Source organism: Eupeodes corollae, chromosome 3, assembly GCF_945859685.1.
Source record: "Eupeodes corollae chromosome 3, idEupCoro1.1, whole genome shotgun sequence".
Classification (NCBI taxonomy): Eukaryota; Metazoa; Arthropoda; class Insecta; order Diptera; family Syrphidae; genus Eupeodes; species Eupeodes corollae.
The window spans coordinates 101413002-101432643 of record NC_079149.1 but is presented as its reverse complement, the minus strand read 5'-3'; the positions used below and the strand labels follow the sequence as shown (position 1 = coordinate 101432643).

The following is a 19642-nucleotide window of genomic DNA, read 5'->3' as shown; positions in this document are numbered from 1 at the left end:
TAGGCTGATTTGTTGCAGATCTTTAGGGTTAACGTGGGAGGGTTTCCGTGCTTTAGGACTGAAGACTACTTTTGCCATTCTCCAGGCTTTGGGAATATATCTCAACCTTAAACAGCTTGTCAGAATGATTTCAAATGGTGGAATAATCATGTATGAGCATTTTTGTAGTTCGGTCGGAATGATTGCGTCTGGTCCTGGCCCATTGCAGTTTTTCCTGCAATTTTTAGATCAACTTAATCGCCTGTAGAAGCTTGAGACTTTGATTTTTAGTCGTTGGGTATATTAGAGCTACCTGCAAAGTGGGTGTTTAATAACAGATTAAGAGATTCTTCATCTGTGATAGTCCACGTGCCTGCTTCTGTCCTTAAAGCACTGGGTATTGTTGGACTTTTTTATTATATAGTACAATGGTTTGAATTCTTTCATTTTTTTTTTACTAGATAAAGATTTACTTTTGAAGTTGATTATTTTGACATTTGACTATGACTTCAAAAATTAAAACATTTGGGAGTCCCAATTTGCGAAACTGTAGCACAACTCAAAGCGTCGTCGTCCAAAGGTCGCATTCTTGCCAACGGTAAAAAAATTGAAAAAGTTGAGTTATTGAGACAAGAAACAATGTGATTTTCGGGATTATGTCCATCTCACGGGTACTACATCTTGCGAGAAATTGACAAATCCTCCAAAAGTAATTCTTGTCATGAAAGTTCTTTCTCAACTCGGAATCGGCTTAAAATTGTAGGCCACCTTCATCCTTGAATAGTTGAGATTAGTAAGGCACTAGGCCCTAGTTTTCAAAGGTTTGTTGTCTTCTTTATTTATTAGATTCTGTTTTATGAATGATCATATTTTATTTTTCTGATAAAATTTTCTGTCTTTTTGGAACAAACAATTTAAAGCTTTTCGTTTTTGAAACGAGAACAGAACATATTGTTTATACAATTTCAAATATTTTTACATTAAACTCACCCAAAACCCATCTAAAATATTGCTTGTTAGATCTTAAATTAGCCACAATAAAAAAACTGCGTTGCTTAAAAACTTCTTGATTAGAATTATGAATCCGTCATAAATGACAAAGACGTTGTTTTAAATGTAATGAATAAAATCATGGGTCTTCAAAATTTTCAAAAAATTCCCCATCTTAACCTAACTGTTAAGTGTTGTTTTTGGGAAGACGGTATGATTAAACTTTACGTATTTGAAAATACCTTAAACCCTTAATTGTTTTTGCCAAGCGAAAAATAAGGTCTATTACAGTTCTTCACAATCGATTCAAGGCCTTAAAGGATCAAAACTGGAATTTTTGAGGTTATGGAGGACCACATGCCTCAGATGTGTAAAATTTTAGCTCCAAATTTCATGAAAAGGATATGGTATAGGCGTTGTGGCCATTTGGGCAACTTCGTGTTCCATTGTTCATGGCATTCTAAAAAATTCAAAATTCATTAGTCATTGTTCTTCAAAAATACTCACCCTCTAGAAAAAGGCGTCATCGTAGAAGATGAGTTAACACTTGCACAGACTAATCATTTCGTATATCAAGTTTATCATTAAAACATTAAATTATTCATCCTTTAATCTACAAACTAAAACTGTACACTTTGGCGTATACGTACTTTTTTATTTTGCCTTGTTTCTCGAACAGACTAATGTGTTAAAATTCGTTTTGAAAATATTATTTTTACTTCAAATTTTCAATCTAACCATTTAAAATAAAACAAATAGCATTTTATTCATTGTTTTGGACTTATTATTTTGACCACCACTATGAATTAACTTTCACAATAAAAAGCGAAATGATAAATTTAAATAAAAGCTTTTTCTTAAAAACCAAGTGACTGTTAATTTCTGATTTTGATGATATAGGAAATAACTATAATTTGAAATAAGTCGCTTAATGATGTCACAATCGCGAGACTTATTAAAATTAAAGTGTTTTTAATGTCAAAAACATTGATGTCCTAAGTTAAGTAAATGTGTCCATAAATAGAATGACGTATTATACATGGACATGGACAAGTCACTGATACAGAGTGTTTTGTTTTGTGTTTAAAATGCATTAACATCTGTTTTAAATTGTAAATTTTTTAACTCCTTAAATAAAAACTTTCTTAAAAAAATAAAATGTCTTACGGTTACATAATAACGAATAATGCTTCTCTTAATAAATTTCAGTGAAGCATTTTCAAAAATCTAAGAGAAGAAATTCAACCCACAATCCTCACTTTCAGGTCTTTTTTTTGTCTCTCTGCCACCAATCATTGAAATTTTTTCAAAAGTCCCATACAGCAATCATTCAAAATTTCTTTCATTGAAGAAAATATTCCTTATTGAAATCAAGCATTTTAAGTTTGAGTTGATCATTCAAAGCAAAACTGAAGCTTGTGTCCCAAATTTTAAATTAAACATCAGCGATTTGTATCATTGAAGAAATAAAGGCTCTTAAACGCTTTAGTTCGTTTTTTTTTTACCAAACATAATTCAACTTTCTTAATCGCTTCCAAATTTCGACAAAAAAAAATGCTGAAAACCAATGAAAGCTTTTTAACTCGCTGCATAGTTATTTTTAAGAAACATTAAACACTTTTGATCATGAACCTAAAATGAACCCAACTTAATTTTGAGATATTAAACTTATTATGATCAAAATTTAAACTACAAATTTTCCAATTGTATTCAGTATCTAAAACATCCTGTAAATACAATTATTAAACTAAACGTCTTTGTACAGGAAAACTTATAAAATTCATACTGTATTCATCAGTTATGAATTTGATTTCAATAAGCCTGTTTGCATTTGTTGCAGTAGTTTCTGGAAAATTCTTCAAACTCAATTCAATTGATAATGGACTGGAAAGTTTTCTTCTGACAATCCAAAATACCTACAATTTTGCGAATGTATTTCTATTACAAACTTCCCATTCTGAAAATGGTTTCGTTGTGCAAAAAGTGTCGAATTTACTTGGGATTCCGATTACTTTGTCATCCGGTGAAACAAAATCTTTCCCTCTAAAATACAAGTTCACTGATAATTTTCTGATCCTAATAAATCTTACCGAAAACAGTGAAAACATTCTTCAACGGCTTCCGGAATATCTTCAAACCATGGAGTATTTTAAAATAGTGTTTCTCTTAAAAAGTTCATCGAAAAATGAAACAGAAGTGAAGGAAGTTTTTGAATTTTGTTGGAATAATTCAATGATTAATGTTATAGCAGTTTTTCAAGATTTCTCCAGCTCATCAACTTATTACAGTTTCAGCAATTTCAGAGAATTTCAAATGGAAGAAATCATCTGGAAACAGAATACCGAAAAAAATATTGAATTCTTTCCAAATCGCATGCAAAACTTAAATGGAACAATTTTGCCAATTGTATTTCAATACCGGGAAAAAGCAGTGTATGTTTTGAAAACTGTTCGAAATGAACCAATTTTAAGTGGACAAATTGGTAATTTTTTTAGAACCTTTGCGGAAAAGCACAACGCTAGATTAAATACATCCAGTTTAACATTTCCACTTTTGCCCAAAGACATTTATTATTTGGTTTCAAATAAAACCGTAGAAACAAGTTCTTTTGCCACTTGGCTTCGAGTGCCAGCAGAAACATTTACGTATCCATTTTTTTTACTTGGTGTGGGTGTAATGCTTCCAGTCGAACCGAAAATTCCCATTTTTAAAATCTTCACACGGGTATTCCATTTGAATGTTTTTCTTATGATATTGGCAATTGTTGTTGGTTTTTCCGCAGTATTGGAGACTGCTGAATTTCTTTGGGGAAAAAAATTCGGTGTTCTTAAGTTCTTCATTGATCTAAATTGTGTGGGTGGGATACTGGGACAGTCATTGGTTGAAAGACCCACAGACAAATATAGCATCAAAATCATCTATTTACTGATATTTTTGCTTGGTATCATGCTATCCACTTTGTACGAAGCATTTCTTCAGACACTTTTAACCGAACCACTCACCGAAAAATATATAACATCCCTTGAAGATGTCATATCATCGAATCTTAAAATCAAAGGTTTCTCACTGTTTTTCGATTTCATATACAAATTTAATCCAGAAATTAAGGCAAACTATTCCGAAGCTTTTCTTATCATAAACTCAAGTGTTTCTGAAGCAAATGACATTGATCAAAATGATTTGAATACAAAATATGCTTACATTGTGACAGATAATTCATGGAAGTTTTTTGAAAATTTGCAAAACTTTCTTGGAAAAAAATTATTTCGTTGGTCAAAAGAATTGTTTTTCGTTAGTAATAAACCATTTGCTTTTCCTGTTTACAAAAATTCAATATACAGAGAAATTTTAAAGTCGCACACTTTGGATATACAAGCATCTGGACTGTGGGAATTTTGGAGAAAAAGGACATTGTTTGAACTTATTCAGATGGGAAATGTGCAATTGAGAGATTTTAAATCAAATGATAGCTTTCGTTCGATGAAAGTTGAAGATTTCCAGTGGATTTGGATAGCTATAAGTGTTGCTTTGGTTATTAGCAGTTGCTGTTTTTTGGCTGAAATTTATGTTTTTAAGTGGAAAAAGCAAATAGAAAGAAAGTTAAACTCCTCGAAGTCGTAGTTCAATGTCAAGGATATGAAAATAAATACATTTTAATTTCTACTATTTATCCAACATGATGACGGCTCATAAATTTGATGAATGATGTTTTGAAATTGTTCATATTAATGTTAAATTTTTGCATTTTTTAACATTTTACAAGTCAAGTCATTTAATACTAAAGGGTGAGCAATGACCATACTGCTGAGCTCTGAGACCTTATTCAAAATGACAGTTAATTTGGCAGTAAATGGTCAGTCTTGAGACTGATACCAAGAGTTAAGTCAACATTTGATGCACTAGCATGGTAAGAATTCTTAACAAAGATTGTGGATTGTTTTCTTACTTATTTTTTCACAATTTAGACCTTAAAACAGCTTGAATTGGACAAGGATTTTGGAGCTCAGATAAACCACATGTTACTTTCTTGAAGCCAATGCATCAAAAGAAAGAGTTAGTTTGATGCGGATTGTGAAGTATTGAACCATTTTGCTTCGAAAATGAGACTTTAAACATTGTTTTAGTCAACGGTTGGTTTTACCAGAGCCAAGTCAACCTAATTTTTTGTAACTGAAGTTGACGGACTAAATTTAGACGACTTCTGCTTCGTAGATCTATTGCGGTATTGCAAAACCATTTGAGGCCACTAGACCGACTGACGTGAAGTTTTGTTTTGTACTTGAAGTGAATGATTTATATTATTAATTAAACTATAATACATGAAATAAAAATTATGCCTTAAAAACAAAGCTGGTTAACAAAAGTATTCATTTTTATATAGATGCGAGATGGATCCAAGACAAATGAGGGAGTTGGTAGTGGTGTTTACTAAGCATCTCATTCCGTTTCCCTAATCATTGAAGAGCCAAGAAGTTCTCTCCTGGCTAAGAGAAAACGTGATATGAACTTCTGATATCCGCAACTTCTCTGACAGTCAGGCTGCTATTAAATCTCTTGACGGTATCTCAACCAAATCTCAAACGGCCATCGATTGTCGATCTTCTCTTATGGAGATGATGCAGAAATTTAACATTCACCTATGTTGGGTGCCGGGCCACAGAGACATCACGGGAAATTGTAGAGCCGATGAACTCGCTAAAAATGGAGCCGTCATGCCTATTTCACCTGAGAGGTGATAGGTGTACCGATAGCTTCATGTATACTTATGCAAAAAGAAACAGCTCTTGCGATAGCAAATTCTAGGTGGCACAATTTACCAACATGCGCAGCCACAAAACTCATATGGCCTTCACTGGACCTAAAGCGCTCTAAAGACTTGTTATCTCAAAGCAGACTTCATATAAGCCCCCTAATAGGTGTCCTTAGGGGACACTGTCTTATAGGCAGACACGCAATACGACTTGGTGTAGCCTCAAATGACTTCTGCAGGAGCTGTATGGACGAAGAAGAAGAGGAAACAATCTCTTACCTCCTCTGCACTTGCCCTACTTTTTCACTCAGACGCAAACTTTTTCTGGGGGACTACTCTTTTGATAATCCCAGTGAACTAGCTAAAAAGGATGTCAAATATCTTCTTCGCTTTATAAAAAGCTCAAAATGGTTCGACTAGTAAGAAGTAATTCTCTAGATTCATGTGGTATCACAATGGGCCTTTCGCTTGGCCTAAGTGTTTGGATTCTAATCCGCAGACAAGTTAACCTAACCTAACCTAAAACAAAACTTGTACTTAGCCTACCCTCTAAAGTTTTTTTTCATCATTCCAATATCAAGTCGTATTTTTTATCAATCCTTTAGCTATTTATTTGTAGTTTACTAATAACTTTAGACAACACAAATTCGAAGGTACGTTTGGTTAATTAAAAATTCTCTTTTCGAAAAATCATTTTCGATATCGAAGCTAATTTTTTTTGGACTTTTCATGGGTAAATTCAGAAAAAAATGATTTTTTTGTAGCGATTGTAATTGAGAAAAAAATGTATAAGTGCAACTTCGTAGTACCCGTGGCATGATAATTAGTGCGCATGACTGGCGTCAACCTGCTGGCTACTGAAAAGCCATCGTATCCAAGAAGCGGCTCCTTTGTGGATCTTTAGCTGTACAACACCAGACTGACAGTAATAGACACAGTGGGTAATCACCCTCGAAACTGCTTACAGGCAATCGAGTACGACAGTGATTACTGTGGACTGGCTGCTGTAATGCAGATTCCGAACGAACGCGTGGAGTTGGAGTTGCAACGTATTCTTACAATTACAGTAAGATGCGTTGGCCTCGTTGCACCAATGCTCTAGCGAAAGAACGCCGTTCGAGTGGCATAGCCCCACCAATTAACAGAAACCTGACAAATGCAGAAATTGACGAACATCTACAACAGATGAACGAAACAATAAAACGAACGATGGAACTGACAATTCCAAAGTACAAAGAACATGACCAAATGGACGCTTACAAAAATGCTACTATTGACGCACTAAGTAGGCACAAGAGTGGCTTACTGACAAGACTCAAAAACTTGTACAGACGACTTACAGACCCACACGACTTGGAGGTTAGGACACTGAAGTCGTCAATAAAAAATGTCAAACTGTTGATTAAGGAGAACTACAGGCTATCAATTAACAAGTACTGGGACCGCAAGATCCGGTCAGTTTATTCGAGTGACCTGGGAATGTTAACCAAAACCAACAAGATATTCAGGAAAAAAAACGATAATGACCTTCCGTGGCTTAAACTCCAAAGAACTGAAGAGAACAGAGACGTACTCATGACAGCGTAAATAGATCCAGGGGAAGCCATCTTTGACGATGACTTTTACATAATTGAAGATCCCAAGGAAAAAGTAGAGGCGGTGGGAGCTGCTTTCCAGCAAGTGTACAAGGTGAATGTTAGCATTCGCCCCAACCACGACTTGGAAAACAGAGCCCTACTTAATCACTTTTACCTTCGAAATGATATGACACAATGCCGATCTGAGAACAGCGGTTTCATGCGGTTCAATGACGATTCCTTGGCAAATGCCATAATCGCCGAGCAAACGCGACCAAGTCCCTTATTAGTGAGGAAGGTTGAGCTGAAGCTCATCTTCAATTCAATAAAAAACAAAAAGTCAGCAGGTGTCGATGGTATATCCATTGTTGTACTAAGACCCTTACCGATGGGGGCAATTGACATCTACACCACACTCTTCAACAATGCACTGAATAATGCATATTATCCAATGCATTGGAAGACCGCTGTGGTTCTTCCTCTCCCGAAAAAAGGAAAGGACAACTCCAACCCGTCAAATCTTCGGTCGATAAGTCTTCTTCCGAGCATCAGCAAAGTTTTCGAAAAGATCATTAATAGGGCTCTGACTAGGTGGGCTGCGGACAACAAAATAATTCCGGATAAACAGTTCGGGTTCAAGGCGGGTCATGACACAATTCATGCTGCGTCTAAACTCGTTTCTAAGTAAATTGAATAAATCAAAACAACAATGCACAGGTGCTATTCTGGTTGAATTGAAAAAGGCCTTTGACACCGTTTGGTTAGAGGGTCTTAACTTAAAACTGAGCAGGCTTGGCGCAAGCCATTGTTGTAAATGCTTTATGATATGCTTAAAGGTAGAAAGTTTGTTGTCAAAAGTGGCAATGTAACTTCTACCACAGCATTCTCAATTAAAAATGGTCTTCAACGGGAAGCGGTGAATTTGCCGATTCTCTTCAGCATTTACACCAGAGATCTGATAGGTAGTCTTACAAAGGTAATTGCGTACGCCGACGATCTAATTGCGTACAGAACGGCCCGAAAGGTTGAGGTTATTAGAATTCTTTTGCAGCGTGATTTCGACAATACTCAGCGATATTGCGACGACTGGAAACTGAAAATAAATGTCCAAAAGTCGGACACAATTCTGTTCCGGACTACGAGGGATACGTGCAAGAATTGGCGCAAGATAGTCATCGTTGATCTTCACAGGCAGCCATTAGCAAGCAAAAGTGTAGTGAAGTTTCGACAGACATATAAATGCTGCTATGATCAGGGCCAGAGGAGTCTTCGCTCTCACGAAACGGCTTTTTTTTGTAGCAGTCGGCTTGACTCCAGAGTGAAGGTAATTTGCTAAATGGCCCTCATACGGCCAATGATTGTTTATGGTTGTCCTGTGTGGTTCAACGTTGCCCTTTCCCAGATGTAGAAGTTTCGGGTGTTCGGGCTTCAGTGTTTACGACGCTGTATCGGCTTACATCGAAAAGCCGAATCTTCTTATGTGCATTATTATTCCAACGAGGTCCTCTACAACGGGGCTCGAATCAACAGAATTGACAATTTCGTGATAAAACTTGTCCGAGGTCACATTGCAAGAGCTATGTCTTCGACCAACAATTTAATTTTCGGGGCGTTCTATCCGAACGACGAGCATTTTGAAAGTTCACCCTTGAGCGTCTTCATTCCACCAGAAGCATTCCTCTTTTTAGACAGATGCGGTCTGATAGAGGATAGATTGGCAGTTCCGTTAATCTTCCACGTCAGACGACGAACTGTGGATAGGCGACTGCTGTACAATCGGGACGTCATGGCACAAGGCGGAGCAGAGCTCCTTCGTTTCAGTAGGGCTGTGTCCGAACGGGACCGAACTGATAGGGTGAATCAGGAGAACCAGTTTTGGTGGCTTCAATCGGCACTTGATATTGGGTAGTCGAGATGGGGTTTTAAGCCTTGGCCGGCTTACATACTTGTATTATAGTTACTTAGTTTAAAGTAGAAAAGGCATAGTGGCCTACCAAAAAAAAAAAAAAAAAAAAAACATTAAATAAAACCTTAAAAAAATTATTTAAAAAAAAAAGACAACAAAATATGAACCGAAAATGTTAGATAGTGAGATTTGCTGCTGTGGTTGTTCTAGTTTTGAGTCGTTTATAGGTAGAATAGGTAGTTTAAGTTACCTTTAGCTTTTATATTAAGGACCTTATTTTACGTAGTTTTTAAGTAAAAATAAAAATGGATCTTGATATTAGTTTTTTTTTTCAAAATTTTCTAATAAATACAAAAATAAATAAAATTTAAACTGAACTAAAATAGATCTTAGGGCCGAAAGGCATTAGTAGTTAGTTTTATAATTTAACTTAGAGTGCCTGTGTATGGGACCATTAAGTTAGTTGTAAGTTATGGATAATTAGGCTAGTTTTATGAATTTGTGCCTAGCTTTAAGATAGGTTTAAGAATGAACTAATAAAAATGAATTTAAAAAAAATGAAAGTTGTAAGTCACTAGGCCCTAGTGCTCAATGGGTTGCGCAACCCAATTTATTTATTTTTTATTAGTGTAACTTCGTGTACTTGAAAACGGCAGATTTGGTCTTAAATCAAAAATAAATCTATTTATTTTGTCCCATGGAATTAAAAAAGGGGAAATTTGTGTTTTGAAAAATCACAATTACTTTGCAAATAAAAAAAATGTTCACTTTTCAGAAAAAGCTTTGCACTTTGTAAATTTGGGTTGGGTTAAATGTTTTTCGCATAAAGTAAAAGTGCAAAATCAAAAGTCTTTTAGTAAAACAGGCCCCAGTTGTCAAAGACTTTATGCTTGGACTTACGAACGATCGTTCTTAACGCCCACACAAAACATCTTCTTTTTAAAACCTTTGATTTAAATTTCTAGGGACCTTGAAACGAAATTTACCATTTGACAAATTGGACCTAATGAATTAACTTTCTAAGGGAAGTTATTAATATTCTCTTTTTCAAACATCAGCTTAAGCCAGTGTTCCAACTTAGATCAAAATGTATTTGCGTGTGGATTGTTCACTCGTTAACGATTAAGGGTTTACTTTTACTACAGTAAGTTTTAATCTTAATCACTTGTCATAATTTAATTGGCTTATATAAAAATTCGAAAAAAGAAACTGCTAAAAAGTACCTAATAAGACTAAGCTTTTTGATATAGGTCATTGAAATCCCGGGTCATCACCTCGTTTTTTCTATTTGCTACAGTAATTTAAAATAAAAACTAGAAACAAATTGAAAAATGCATGTTTATTAAACTTCTACAACTTTCATCAGCCATTTCACAAAATCACTTCTGATGTTTTCAAAGGTACCTTTAGGTTAGGTACCCATATAACTTTCATAATTGAGTTGATCTAATTTATTTAAATAACTTCAAATTCATGACTTATTTGCCATTATGCCAACTATACAAAAAGGTACAGAGGTTTCGTACTTTCGAAAATTTCCACTTCAGTTTCTATAACTTTTATAGATGGTAACTAAATCACATTCTCCTTCCTAAATACATATCTATGTTATTTGTTACATACATATATATTTTTTTATATCTAGATTCATAAATGTATGTCAGATGTACCATGTACTCAACCATAAGCTCTAGAGATCAAAAAGTTCACCGCAACATATTCTTCTATACTATAGACGAATATATATTTTTGCAAATAAGTATACGAAAAGTTGCCCACTTTTCAGGACAAACGATGAATTCCTAAACGTGTCACCTCCTTTCTAACGGCTTTTTGTCTCTCTATATCTCTTTGCCAATTGCAATTTGCAATATCAGGTCTACCTCCTTCCATCTGCTCTATAGAATACACTAGAGAGCTAAAAAGTCTAGATAGTGGTAGGTATATTTTTACCTACTATACTAAAAGGTACCTACTCTAGATTTAAATGCCTGACGACGATGTTTGTTGGAGGAAAAAACCGACTGAAGCGACAACGACACAATACTGCACCACAAATAACTTGTGTGAGGAGAGTTAAATGCAGGAGTGATGGAAGTCGGAGGTAGAGGCCGAAGCTGGAGCTGGATGATGGAGACAGATAGGAGGATAACTTTCAGAAATTCTCAAATAGCTCTCCATTTTCCTGTTACGTATGGTTCAGTGAGTCCTTAACATATTTTTGCCTTTGCCATATCCCCATCATCATGTCACACTCTCTTTTTTCCATCTCAAATATATGTATGTTCCGTCATCGTGTGTGTCTGTGTGTGTGTGTGTATATAGCGTGTACCGTGTACCGTGTCCGTGTCCATTTCTTTACATAAAGCATCAGCCTTCTCGTTGCAATTATTTGATGTACTTTTCATGTGTGTTTTATGGAGTGTACCTTTGTAGCCAGTGGGAGGCCAGGCAACATGGTTGCATTTGCAGGTCAATGCAATTTTAAGTACTTCTATAGTGTACTAATACCATGACTTGTATTTGTGATGCTTTAACCTGAGATCATCAAGTTCCTGTACTTTTAAAGTTTTCAGTAATTTCAGTTTTTCAGTAATTAAGTACTTTCAAGTACTTCCTAGTACTTTAAAAGTTTTTTTCTCCTGATAGAATTTATAAAAATTGTCCTTTAAAACTGAAAATTAATGAATCATTACTCGATTATCAAGAAAATACTTACAATTTTTAGCTATGTAGTCAAAGTAGTGCTCAAGTACTAGATTTTAAAATGTTTAAGTACTTGAAATACTTTTTAATTAGATTAACTTAAAATACTTCTGCCGAATTAAAGCGCTATCAAGTTTCTCTTCAACTTTAAACAAGTACTTGAAGTAAGTACTAGCTAAGTACTTAACATTCTACCTAAATAATGAAAGATTTATCTAAGTAACTGAAATTCTAATCCGAAATACTTAAAATTCTACCCAAGATCTTGAAATTCCCCCAAGTATTTAATGCTTAATGTTTGAAATATAACCTAAGTAGTACTTAAATGTTCTACTTGTACTTTTAGTACTACCCAATTATAATTCAAGTACTACTCGATGTTAATACTTCTCAAATACCTGCCTTTTTTTCCAAGAAATTATAGCCCAAATTTTTAACTTACTCTAAATTCTAACTTAATGCCAGAAATATAACCCAAGTACTTAAATTTTTACTCGAGTACCTAAAATACTATCCAAGTACTTGAAAGACTTCCCAAATACTTAAAATTTTTCCTTCTTATTTGATATACTTAGACCTCGTACTTGTGCTTTCCATATCTAAAAATTAAAAAAGGGTCATTTTGACTAATGCTTCATTATTTCGCCTTAAACCCCCCGAAAAGAGTGAGTACGCACCTGTTGAATATGCATACCACTCATGCGAATTGCCTGCCAGACTATGGCTTGAATGCAAGTAGATATTTTTGCCTTGATTATTTCCCTCCAGTTAGTCGGGTAAACCTATCTACGTAACGTATATAAACTTCGAAGACCACTCTCTGCCTTATGTGAAATATTTGCACAAAGAACCTTAAACACCCGCATATGCACCACCCTTCCGCACCATCCATTCAATTCCACTTACCCCAAACCATCCCCCCCCCCATCAATTCTACCCACTTCTTTTAGCCGGTTGTTGTTTATGATCTGATAAAAAGATACTAACCGACTTGGTGGCGCGGTGGCGGCGGTTGGTGAGCGAAGCAGTTTTGGTGGCGTTGTCGACGAACGGCTCGGCTGGTTCTCTAGACGTTTTATTCTTCCGTTCTCTTTCACTCTCTTTTTATCATTCTCTCTCAACCTTGTTGCCTTGATGCCATGTCTTTGTATGTATGGACGGAAAAAGGTGTGCGATACATATCAAGGGCTTAAAGGCGCAGTTTTCAGCCAGCAAACGCATTTAAAGCCGGCTTTATGCATATCTACACCTTTATACCGAAAGTATCTTTGTACAGTTGGTTCATATTCTATTCCTTTGTATGGCTATTGCAGAGTGTATGCAATTTTTGTATTACATATCTATCTACATGAATGTTGATTGATCACGATTAAAATATGAGAGCGGCTGTGAAAAATAAAATAAAAGATATAAAATAAATTGTAGGAGTTTGCGGTTCAAGGAGCTGGTGAGTGGTTTGGTAGATATAATGTAGGGGCATAGACGAAGGCGACACTCTCTACATAGCTATATGGTACACCCTGAATGAATCTTATGAGGCGAAGGGCCATAAAAGGAAGTGCATTGTATCTGTATGTAGAAGAAAAAACCGCTCTTGTTGTTTGTTGCATGATGGCATGTGGCATGTGGCATTTTGTTGTCTTTATATTGCGAGTTTTTTTTGGATGGGATGTTGCATATGTAGGTAATTTTTTTGTCTGTTCATTCTGTGCAATTAACTGCCTTGAAGGCATTTTTGCATTGAAAACAGATGAAAGTTATCACAGAGGTTAAAGCCGACCTTTTTTCCATTTGAATAAAATAAAAAATGAGTTGATTTTTCAAAGTGAAAACGATTATCTTTCTTTTCATATATATTTTCCTTTTTTTAAATAATTTCATATGAAAATGGTAAGTAAAGGGGAAGTCATTTTAGAAAGTGAAAAGGAACTTCCGTGGCGAAAATATACACTCACTTTATTATGTACTTACTTAAGGCTATATTTGGAAATGGGCAAAAGCTGTTAGAAAAATTATTTAAAAATGAAGTGAAGTAAATGAGCTTAAGATTTCGAATGGGTTTCTTATGAGATTTGGAATATCATATACTGGATTTTTTAGTTTTATGATTTTTCATGAATAATTGTCAGTTATCGGTCCGATTTCTTGAATTGAAAATTTTGAAATTTCTCCAAGTTTCAAGGTCCCTAGAATCTATATGCTATGGTTTTAAAGTAATGGCTGATCTATACTTATTTTTCAAAGCCATGTCTTAAGAACCCGTAGAAATGATATGACTTCAAAAATATTTTATTTTTGACATAAAAACGTTAAAATATGCAAAATAGACAATTATTGCTATTTGAAAATAGTAAAATAAAATTTACCACAAATATCTTATTATAACAAATTATTTTGCCTTCAGAATAGTTTTATAAAAAAACAATGTTTTTGACATCTTGTTTAAGTTTAAAAAAATCGAAGTGACAATTTTAAAAAATCTACAAAAAATAATACAGAAATTGATTAAATTCAATTTCGACTTGAATATCTTTTGAACATATGAAGAAATTAACTTCAAACTCTTGATGTTATAAACAGAATATTCTTGTTGATTTTTGATAAAATTAAAAAGACCAACATTAGAACGTCTAGTTGATATTCTAAACATAAAAACTGTAATACAGAAATTGATAACGAGTTTAAAAATTGTCTTCAAAACAAATCTATAGTAGCGTTAAAAAAGCTGGAGAGTTTGTTTGTTTGTTTGCTTGTTTGCTTGATTGTTTGTTTGAACGCGCTTATCTCAGAAAATACTGGTCCGATTTGAAAAAAAAATCTTCTCTTTTAGTGTTGGGTATCCTGTTAATTGAAAGAGGCTATATAGCATCATGCTTAGACTAATGCGAGCGGAGCATCAATAAAGCGTATGAGTAATGTTATGTTAGTAACATTTTAGAAAAACTCATTTGATATTTTTATGTTCATAAAAAAGTATAACTTGAAGTATGTGGTAAAAACTCTTATACTCTTCAAAATTTACTTGACAAACTTTTCAATAGCATGCAGCACTAAAATTCCAAATAATCGCCATAATCTTTGGGACTTTTCGTCATTTTTTCATATCTTCAAAGTCAGAACCAATTCTCATTAATATGAGAACTAAGCCCCAAAAAAAAAAAAAAAATAATTTTATTTTCAATTAAATTTTAACTAAAATCATATTTATGCTGGTATTCAAAATTAAGTTTGACAATAACTTGTTTTAAGTTGTCTGTCAGGTTCAAAAAAATGTATTTGCCTTAATACAGCAAAGCCTTCATAAACTTGGATGTCTAGGATTTCACTCGAACCTCCTTAAGTGGATAGAATCTTATTTAACAGATCGAGTGCAGATTGTAAAAATTGAGAGTTCTTTTTCAGACTATATTCATGTTCCTTCAGGAGTTCCGCAAGGTAGCCACATCGGCCCTCTGTTATTCCTTTTATTTATTAATGATATTTCTGAGATTATTATAAATTCTTAGTGCCTTTTATACGCTGATGACTTAAAGCTTTATAGACAAATATATACTTGTCAAGACTGTATCCTTCTTCAAGACGATTTTTCTAGACTCTCGGAATGGTTTGAATTAAATTCTCTGCATTTGAACGTATCGAAATGCCAAGTTCTTTCCTGCTCCAGGAAAAAAAGATATAATTCACTTTAGCTACGGTTTGCAAGATAAAACTCTGCAACGAGTCATTCAAAAAAAGATCTAGGTGTTATGATAAATTAACATTTAAATCGCACATTGATTTTTCAGTAAGTAATTCGAACTCTATGCTAGGATTCATAAAAAGAAATGCCCGTGAATTTTCAATGGTAAGGTCGATCTTAGAGTATTGTTCTGTGTTTTGGAACCCATATTATTTAACGGCAGTAAAATAACTCAAATAGCTTAAGTGCGATGTTGGCTTTTGTTATCACAGCCTTAGAGTGAGGGTTGAAGCGCAGCAGCTCATTGAAGTGTATTTCAAGGTATTTGGCGTTCTTCTTGCCTTTAATCCTTGATCCATCCGGGACAGGTCTCCGGAAGCATACCAGTTCCGATTTGGAGGTATTTATCCTTGTTCCCCACTTCTGGTAGTACTCATTAAGGCTGCTTATGTGTGCTTCTACTCTTCGGGCTGCGATTGTAGGAAACATAGAGGACAAATAGGTGAGTGAGTAATTCGCAAACAGCAGGTTCTCACAATCCGTTGGCTCTGGCTGGTCAGATGCCATCAGGCTGTAGAGGAACGGTCCAAGTTTCGATCCTTGGGCGATTCCAGCCTTTACGTCTCTAATCGTTGACTTGCAACTATCTATTTCTACGAAGAAGTTTCTGAAAGAAAGAAAAGAAAACAAAATTTGTATTATTGTCTGTGGGATATTACAAATTCGGAGCTTATGGATGAGGGCCTCAATCCATACGCTGTCGAAAGCTTTCTCGACATCCAGAAAGTATCCAACTGTGGCTCGGTGGCTATTGAGAGCAGCGGTGACGTCGGACTGAAATTTTAGAAGTGGATGGATCGTTGAGGGAGCCTGTCGAAATCCAAACTGCATGTCGGGGATGATGCTATGCTCGTTGCAGAATTTCTTTAGTCTCCTTAAAATGACTTCTTCCAGAATTTTGCTGATGTTGATGGGGAGTGAGACAGGCCTGTAGTTCGAGATCATATTGGTACTGCCATTTTTCGGAACTGCTGTCTTCCAGTTTTTTGGAAAGCAGCCGTTGTTGATGCAGTTATTTATGATAATAGTCAATATTATCATAAAAGCTTGAGGAAGTCTTTTTAGACTATAGTTGGAAATCCCGTCCATTCAAGTTGACTTCTTCGGCTTCAAGTTGTTAATGATCTCAGCTATCTCCTCAGGATTGCAGAATTTATGGGTATTAGTTGATTCCTCGGCTTTGCAGTTGTCGTCAAATTGAACTTCAATGTTTGGCTCAACATAAAAACCTACAAACATTTTAGCAAGACAAATCAACAGACGGGATGGGAACTTATCAGTGTGGGTCCCATCCCAGCCTCTTTTTCTTCAAACAAAATTCATTTGAAATAAGTCTGATGTCAAACAAATTTTTTCTTACTCAAACATTTTCTATTAAAAACAGAGTAAATTTGTTATCTCATTCTCCAAACCTTGAAAATATGCCAAGATGAAAGATGAAAAGTTCCTTAACACAATAAACTTACTTTTTTTAATCCATCTACGGAGGAAACCAATACCTTTATCGAAACTTAAATCTAAACAGCTTTAAATTGAAGCATATAATGAAGAAGAAAAAAAAGAACCTCAAAAACCTGAAATATTCATATCTTATGGTTATCGTTTCTTAATATTCACATAATAAGACAACCACACAATTAAGTGCCATCCTGTCTATAATTAAATTGGTCTTACCAGATTCCCATATTTTTATTTAAATCAAATCCAATCTATCTCCATATATACAACAATCAACGTCATCTCTCTCACCTTAAGAGGTTATATCCTCTTTTTTATTCATCATCATCTTTCGTAGTTCAAAAAACGACAAACGAACCAAGCTGATAATAATCAACATCATCCTTACAAAAAAGTTTTAATAAGAATAAGAAAAAAAAAATACTCACAAAAAGAGGCCAAACCCTAGGTATTCTTTTATACAAATGATGATTATGATACCTAAACCTTTATCTTTCCTAACTAAAGGAAAGATATTCTAGTTTTAGTGAAAATATTTGAAAAAGCAAAATCCAATAAAGATTGAGCGAGCCGCAGTTCTGCTAGGAAAAAGATTGAATCTTAGATGGACATAAAAGAAAACAACAACAAAAAGAAAAAAAATATTGAAAAGAGATTTATATTAGTTATCAGAGGTGGGGATCCATTTGACAGGATAACTACTCTGGAAGGGTCTATATACATTATAAAGGTAGGTATACTTATAAGACTCTATCTTGATGAACAAGTCTAAGAGTCTACTTTATAGAAATAATGCACAATCTTTCATACCCAACCGAACCGAAAAAGGAGGCGAAAGAATAAAATGATAATAGACAACAACAACAAAGATTTCATTTCCTTTTGGGTATTATTTTAACTCGAACACAAACTAAAGGGTGTTTCTTCTAAGAAGAGTCTAGAGTCTTTTTCTTTATAGATAAAAGGTTTGATTTTTTTATTGTAATTCGAAATGCTAAGATGACTGTGATATCATATCAAATTAGGCTTTTTTCTTGAAGCTGATGCTTAATGCATTTAACACCTTTTTTTAAACTTAAGAGACACAGATTAAGTGGACTCTTATCAAATTTAAAATAGGATTAAAAACTATCACTTCCATAGAAAGATATCTTATACTTTGAGATAAACCAATTATTATTAAATAAAGGCTGAGGTTGGGCTCAAATCGGATTCTATAAAAACCGTTAATGAAATGTGTTAAAATGCATCAAAAATCGAAGAACTTGTTTTTATTTGGATATTGAAAATAAAACAAAATATCAGTTGATGTTTATTTCATTTTTTTGAGAAAGCAAGAAGTAAAAACGATATCAAAAACCCATAGTATTTTAATTAAAAGTTTTCAATCACAATTTTTAAAAATTGCGGCTTTTTTGTCATCAATAACAAATTTCATCTCCAAGATCTTGTAGATTGATTGTACAGAATTGGCATGGACATTTCCGTGGTTCTGAAGGCGTTAAATCACAAGTTTTCAGTGGCCAATTGCGAACAATTCTTTAAATAAAAAAGTTCCAACAGGTTCTTTTTCCTTACCTTCATTTTCAGAATCATTTTCGATTAAGTAAAGCCTATATGCATCGCTGCTTCAGCTCAAAAACTGTGCCTTACTGTGACAATATTGACTATAGAGAAGCTGCTCAACTATCATTCTTGGATTGTCCGATCTTAAAAATAGTTTCAGTTCTTCTCATTATCATAGTTTCTGAGGTGGGGCTTACTTCCATCTTTCTTACTTACAATCTTTCGATGACAATCAGCGAAATTGTGACGTTGTTGCTAATGATCAAACCTATCAAGTGCTTGTAACGTGCAATTTTTTAGGAGCTATATGAAATTTAAAAAAAGAACACATGCACTTCGGAAAAGTTTATGAAACCCTTAGTTGAGTGATAAAATTAAATTTTTAAAGATCATTTCATAAAAATGTTGACCGTGGATGAAATTAAAATTATCCATCCGCTTATTATAATTTTGGCGAACTCTTTTTAATAGCTTTCATGCTGGCGTTCGTCGAAGCGAGTTTGTCGCTATAGGCATTAACCTAACATTTTTTAAGTGGTTGTTGACACACTGTGACACCACATAAATCTTGAAGCTTTGTTTCAAACTTCATGAAACCAATTTTAGTCACGAAATGTGAAAGAATGATTATATACATATATGTGATTGAGATCGTTTTGACCGTTGTAGAAGAGTTCTCCTAAGTGAGCCTTACCTTTTTTAGCTGAAGCAGAAGATCTACAGGGAAGATAAAGAACTGTTCCTCCTCTTCCACATCCATGCAACCTCTGCAAAAGTAATTTTAGAATACGCCTAGTCGCTTGGCGTACTTTTCTATTACACTGTGGCCGGTCTTCCTTAATGCTCCGTCCCTCGGGATTGGATTCGAAGACCTTCCGGGCTGGAGCGTTGATGTCCATTGGTTCTACATGATCCAGCCATCTAAGTTGTTGGACTTTAATTCTGTCAACTAGATCAGTGTCACTTTACAG

At 34.5% G+C, this 19642-nt stretch overlaps 2 protein-coding genes across 4 annotated transcripts in view; both read left to right on the top strand.

Annotated features, from left to right (window-relative positions):
- Positions 1-19642, top strand: part of LOC129950077 (fasciclin-3) — a 412463-nt gene that overhangs the window by 122576 nt on the left and 270245 nt on the right. The window lies entirely within an intron of this gene.
- Positions 3088-5314, top strand: LOC129950078 (uncharacterized). Its single transcript, XM_056061874.1, has 2 exons — positions 3088-4876; positions 4935-5314. Exon 1 carries the CDS (start codon positions 3109-3111, stop codon positions 4588-4590), a length of 1482 nt encoding a protein of 493 aa, XP_055917849.1. The 5' UTR covers positions 3088-3108; the 3' UTR covers positions 4591-4876; positions 4935-5314.

Bases quoted from the DNA above. Each gene is read 5' to 3' on its own strand.
- LOC129950078 (XM_056061874.1), top strand. From the start codon at position 3,109: ATGGAGTATTTTAAAATAGTGTTTCTCTTAAAAAGTTCATCGAAAAAT.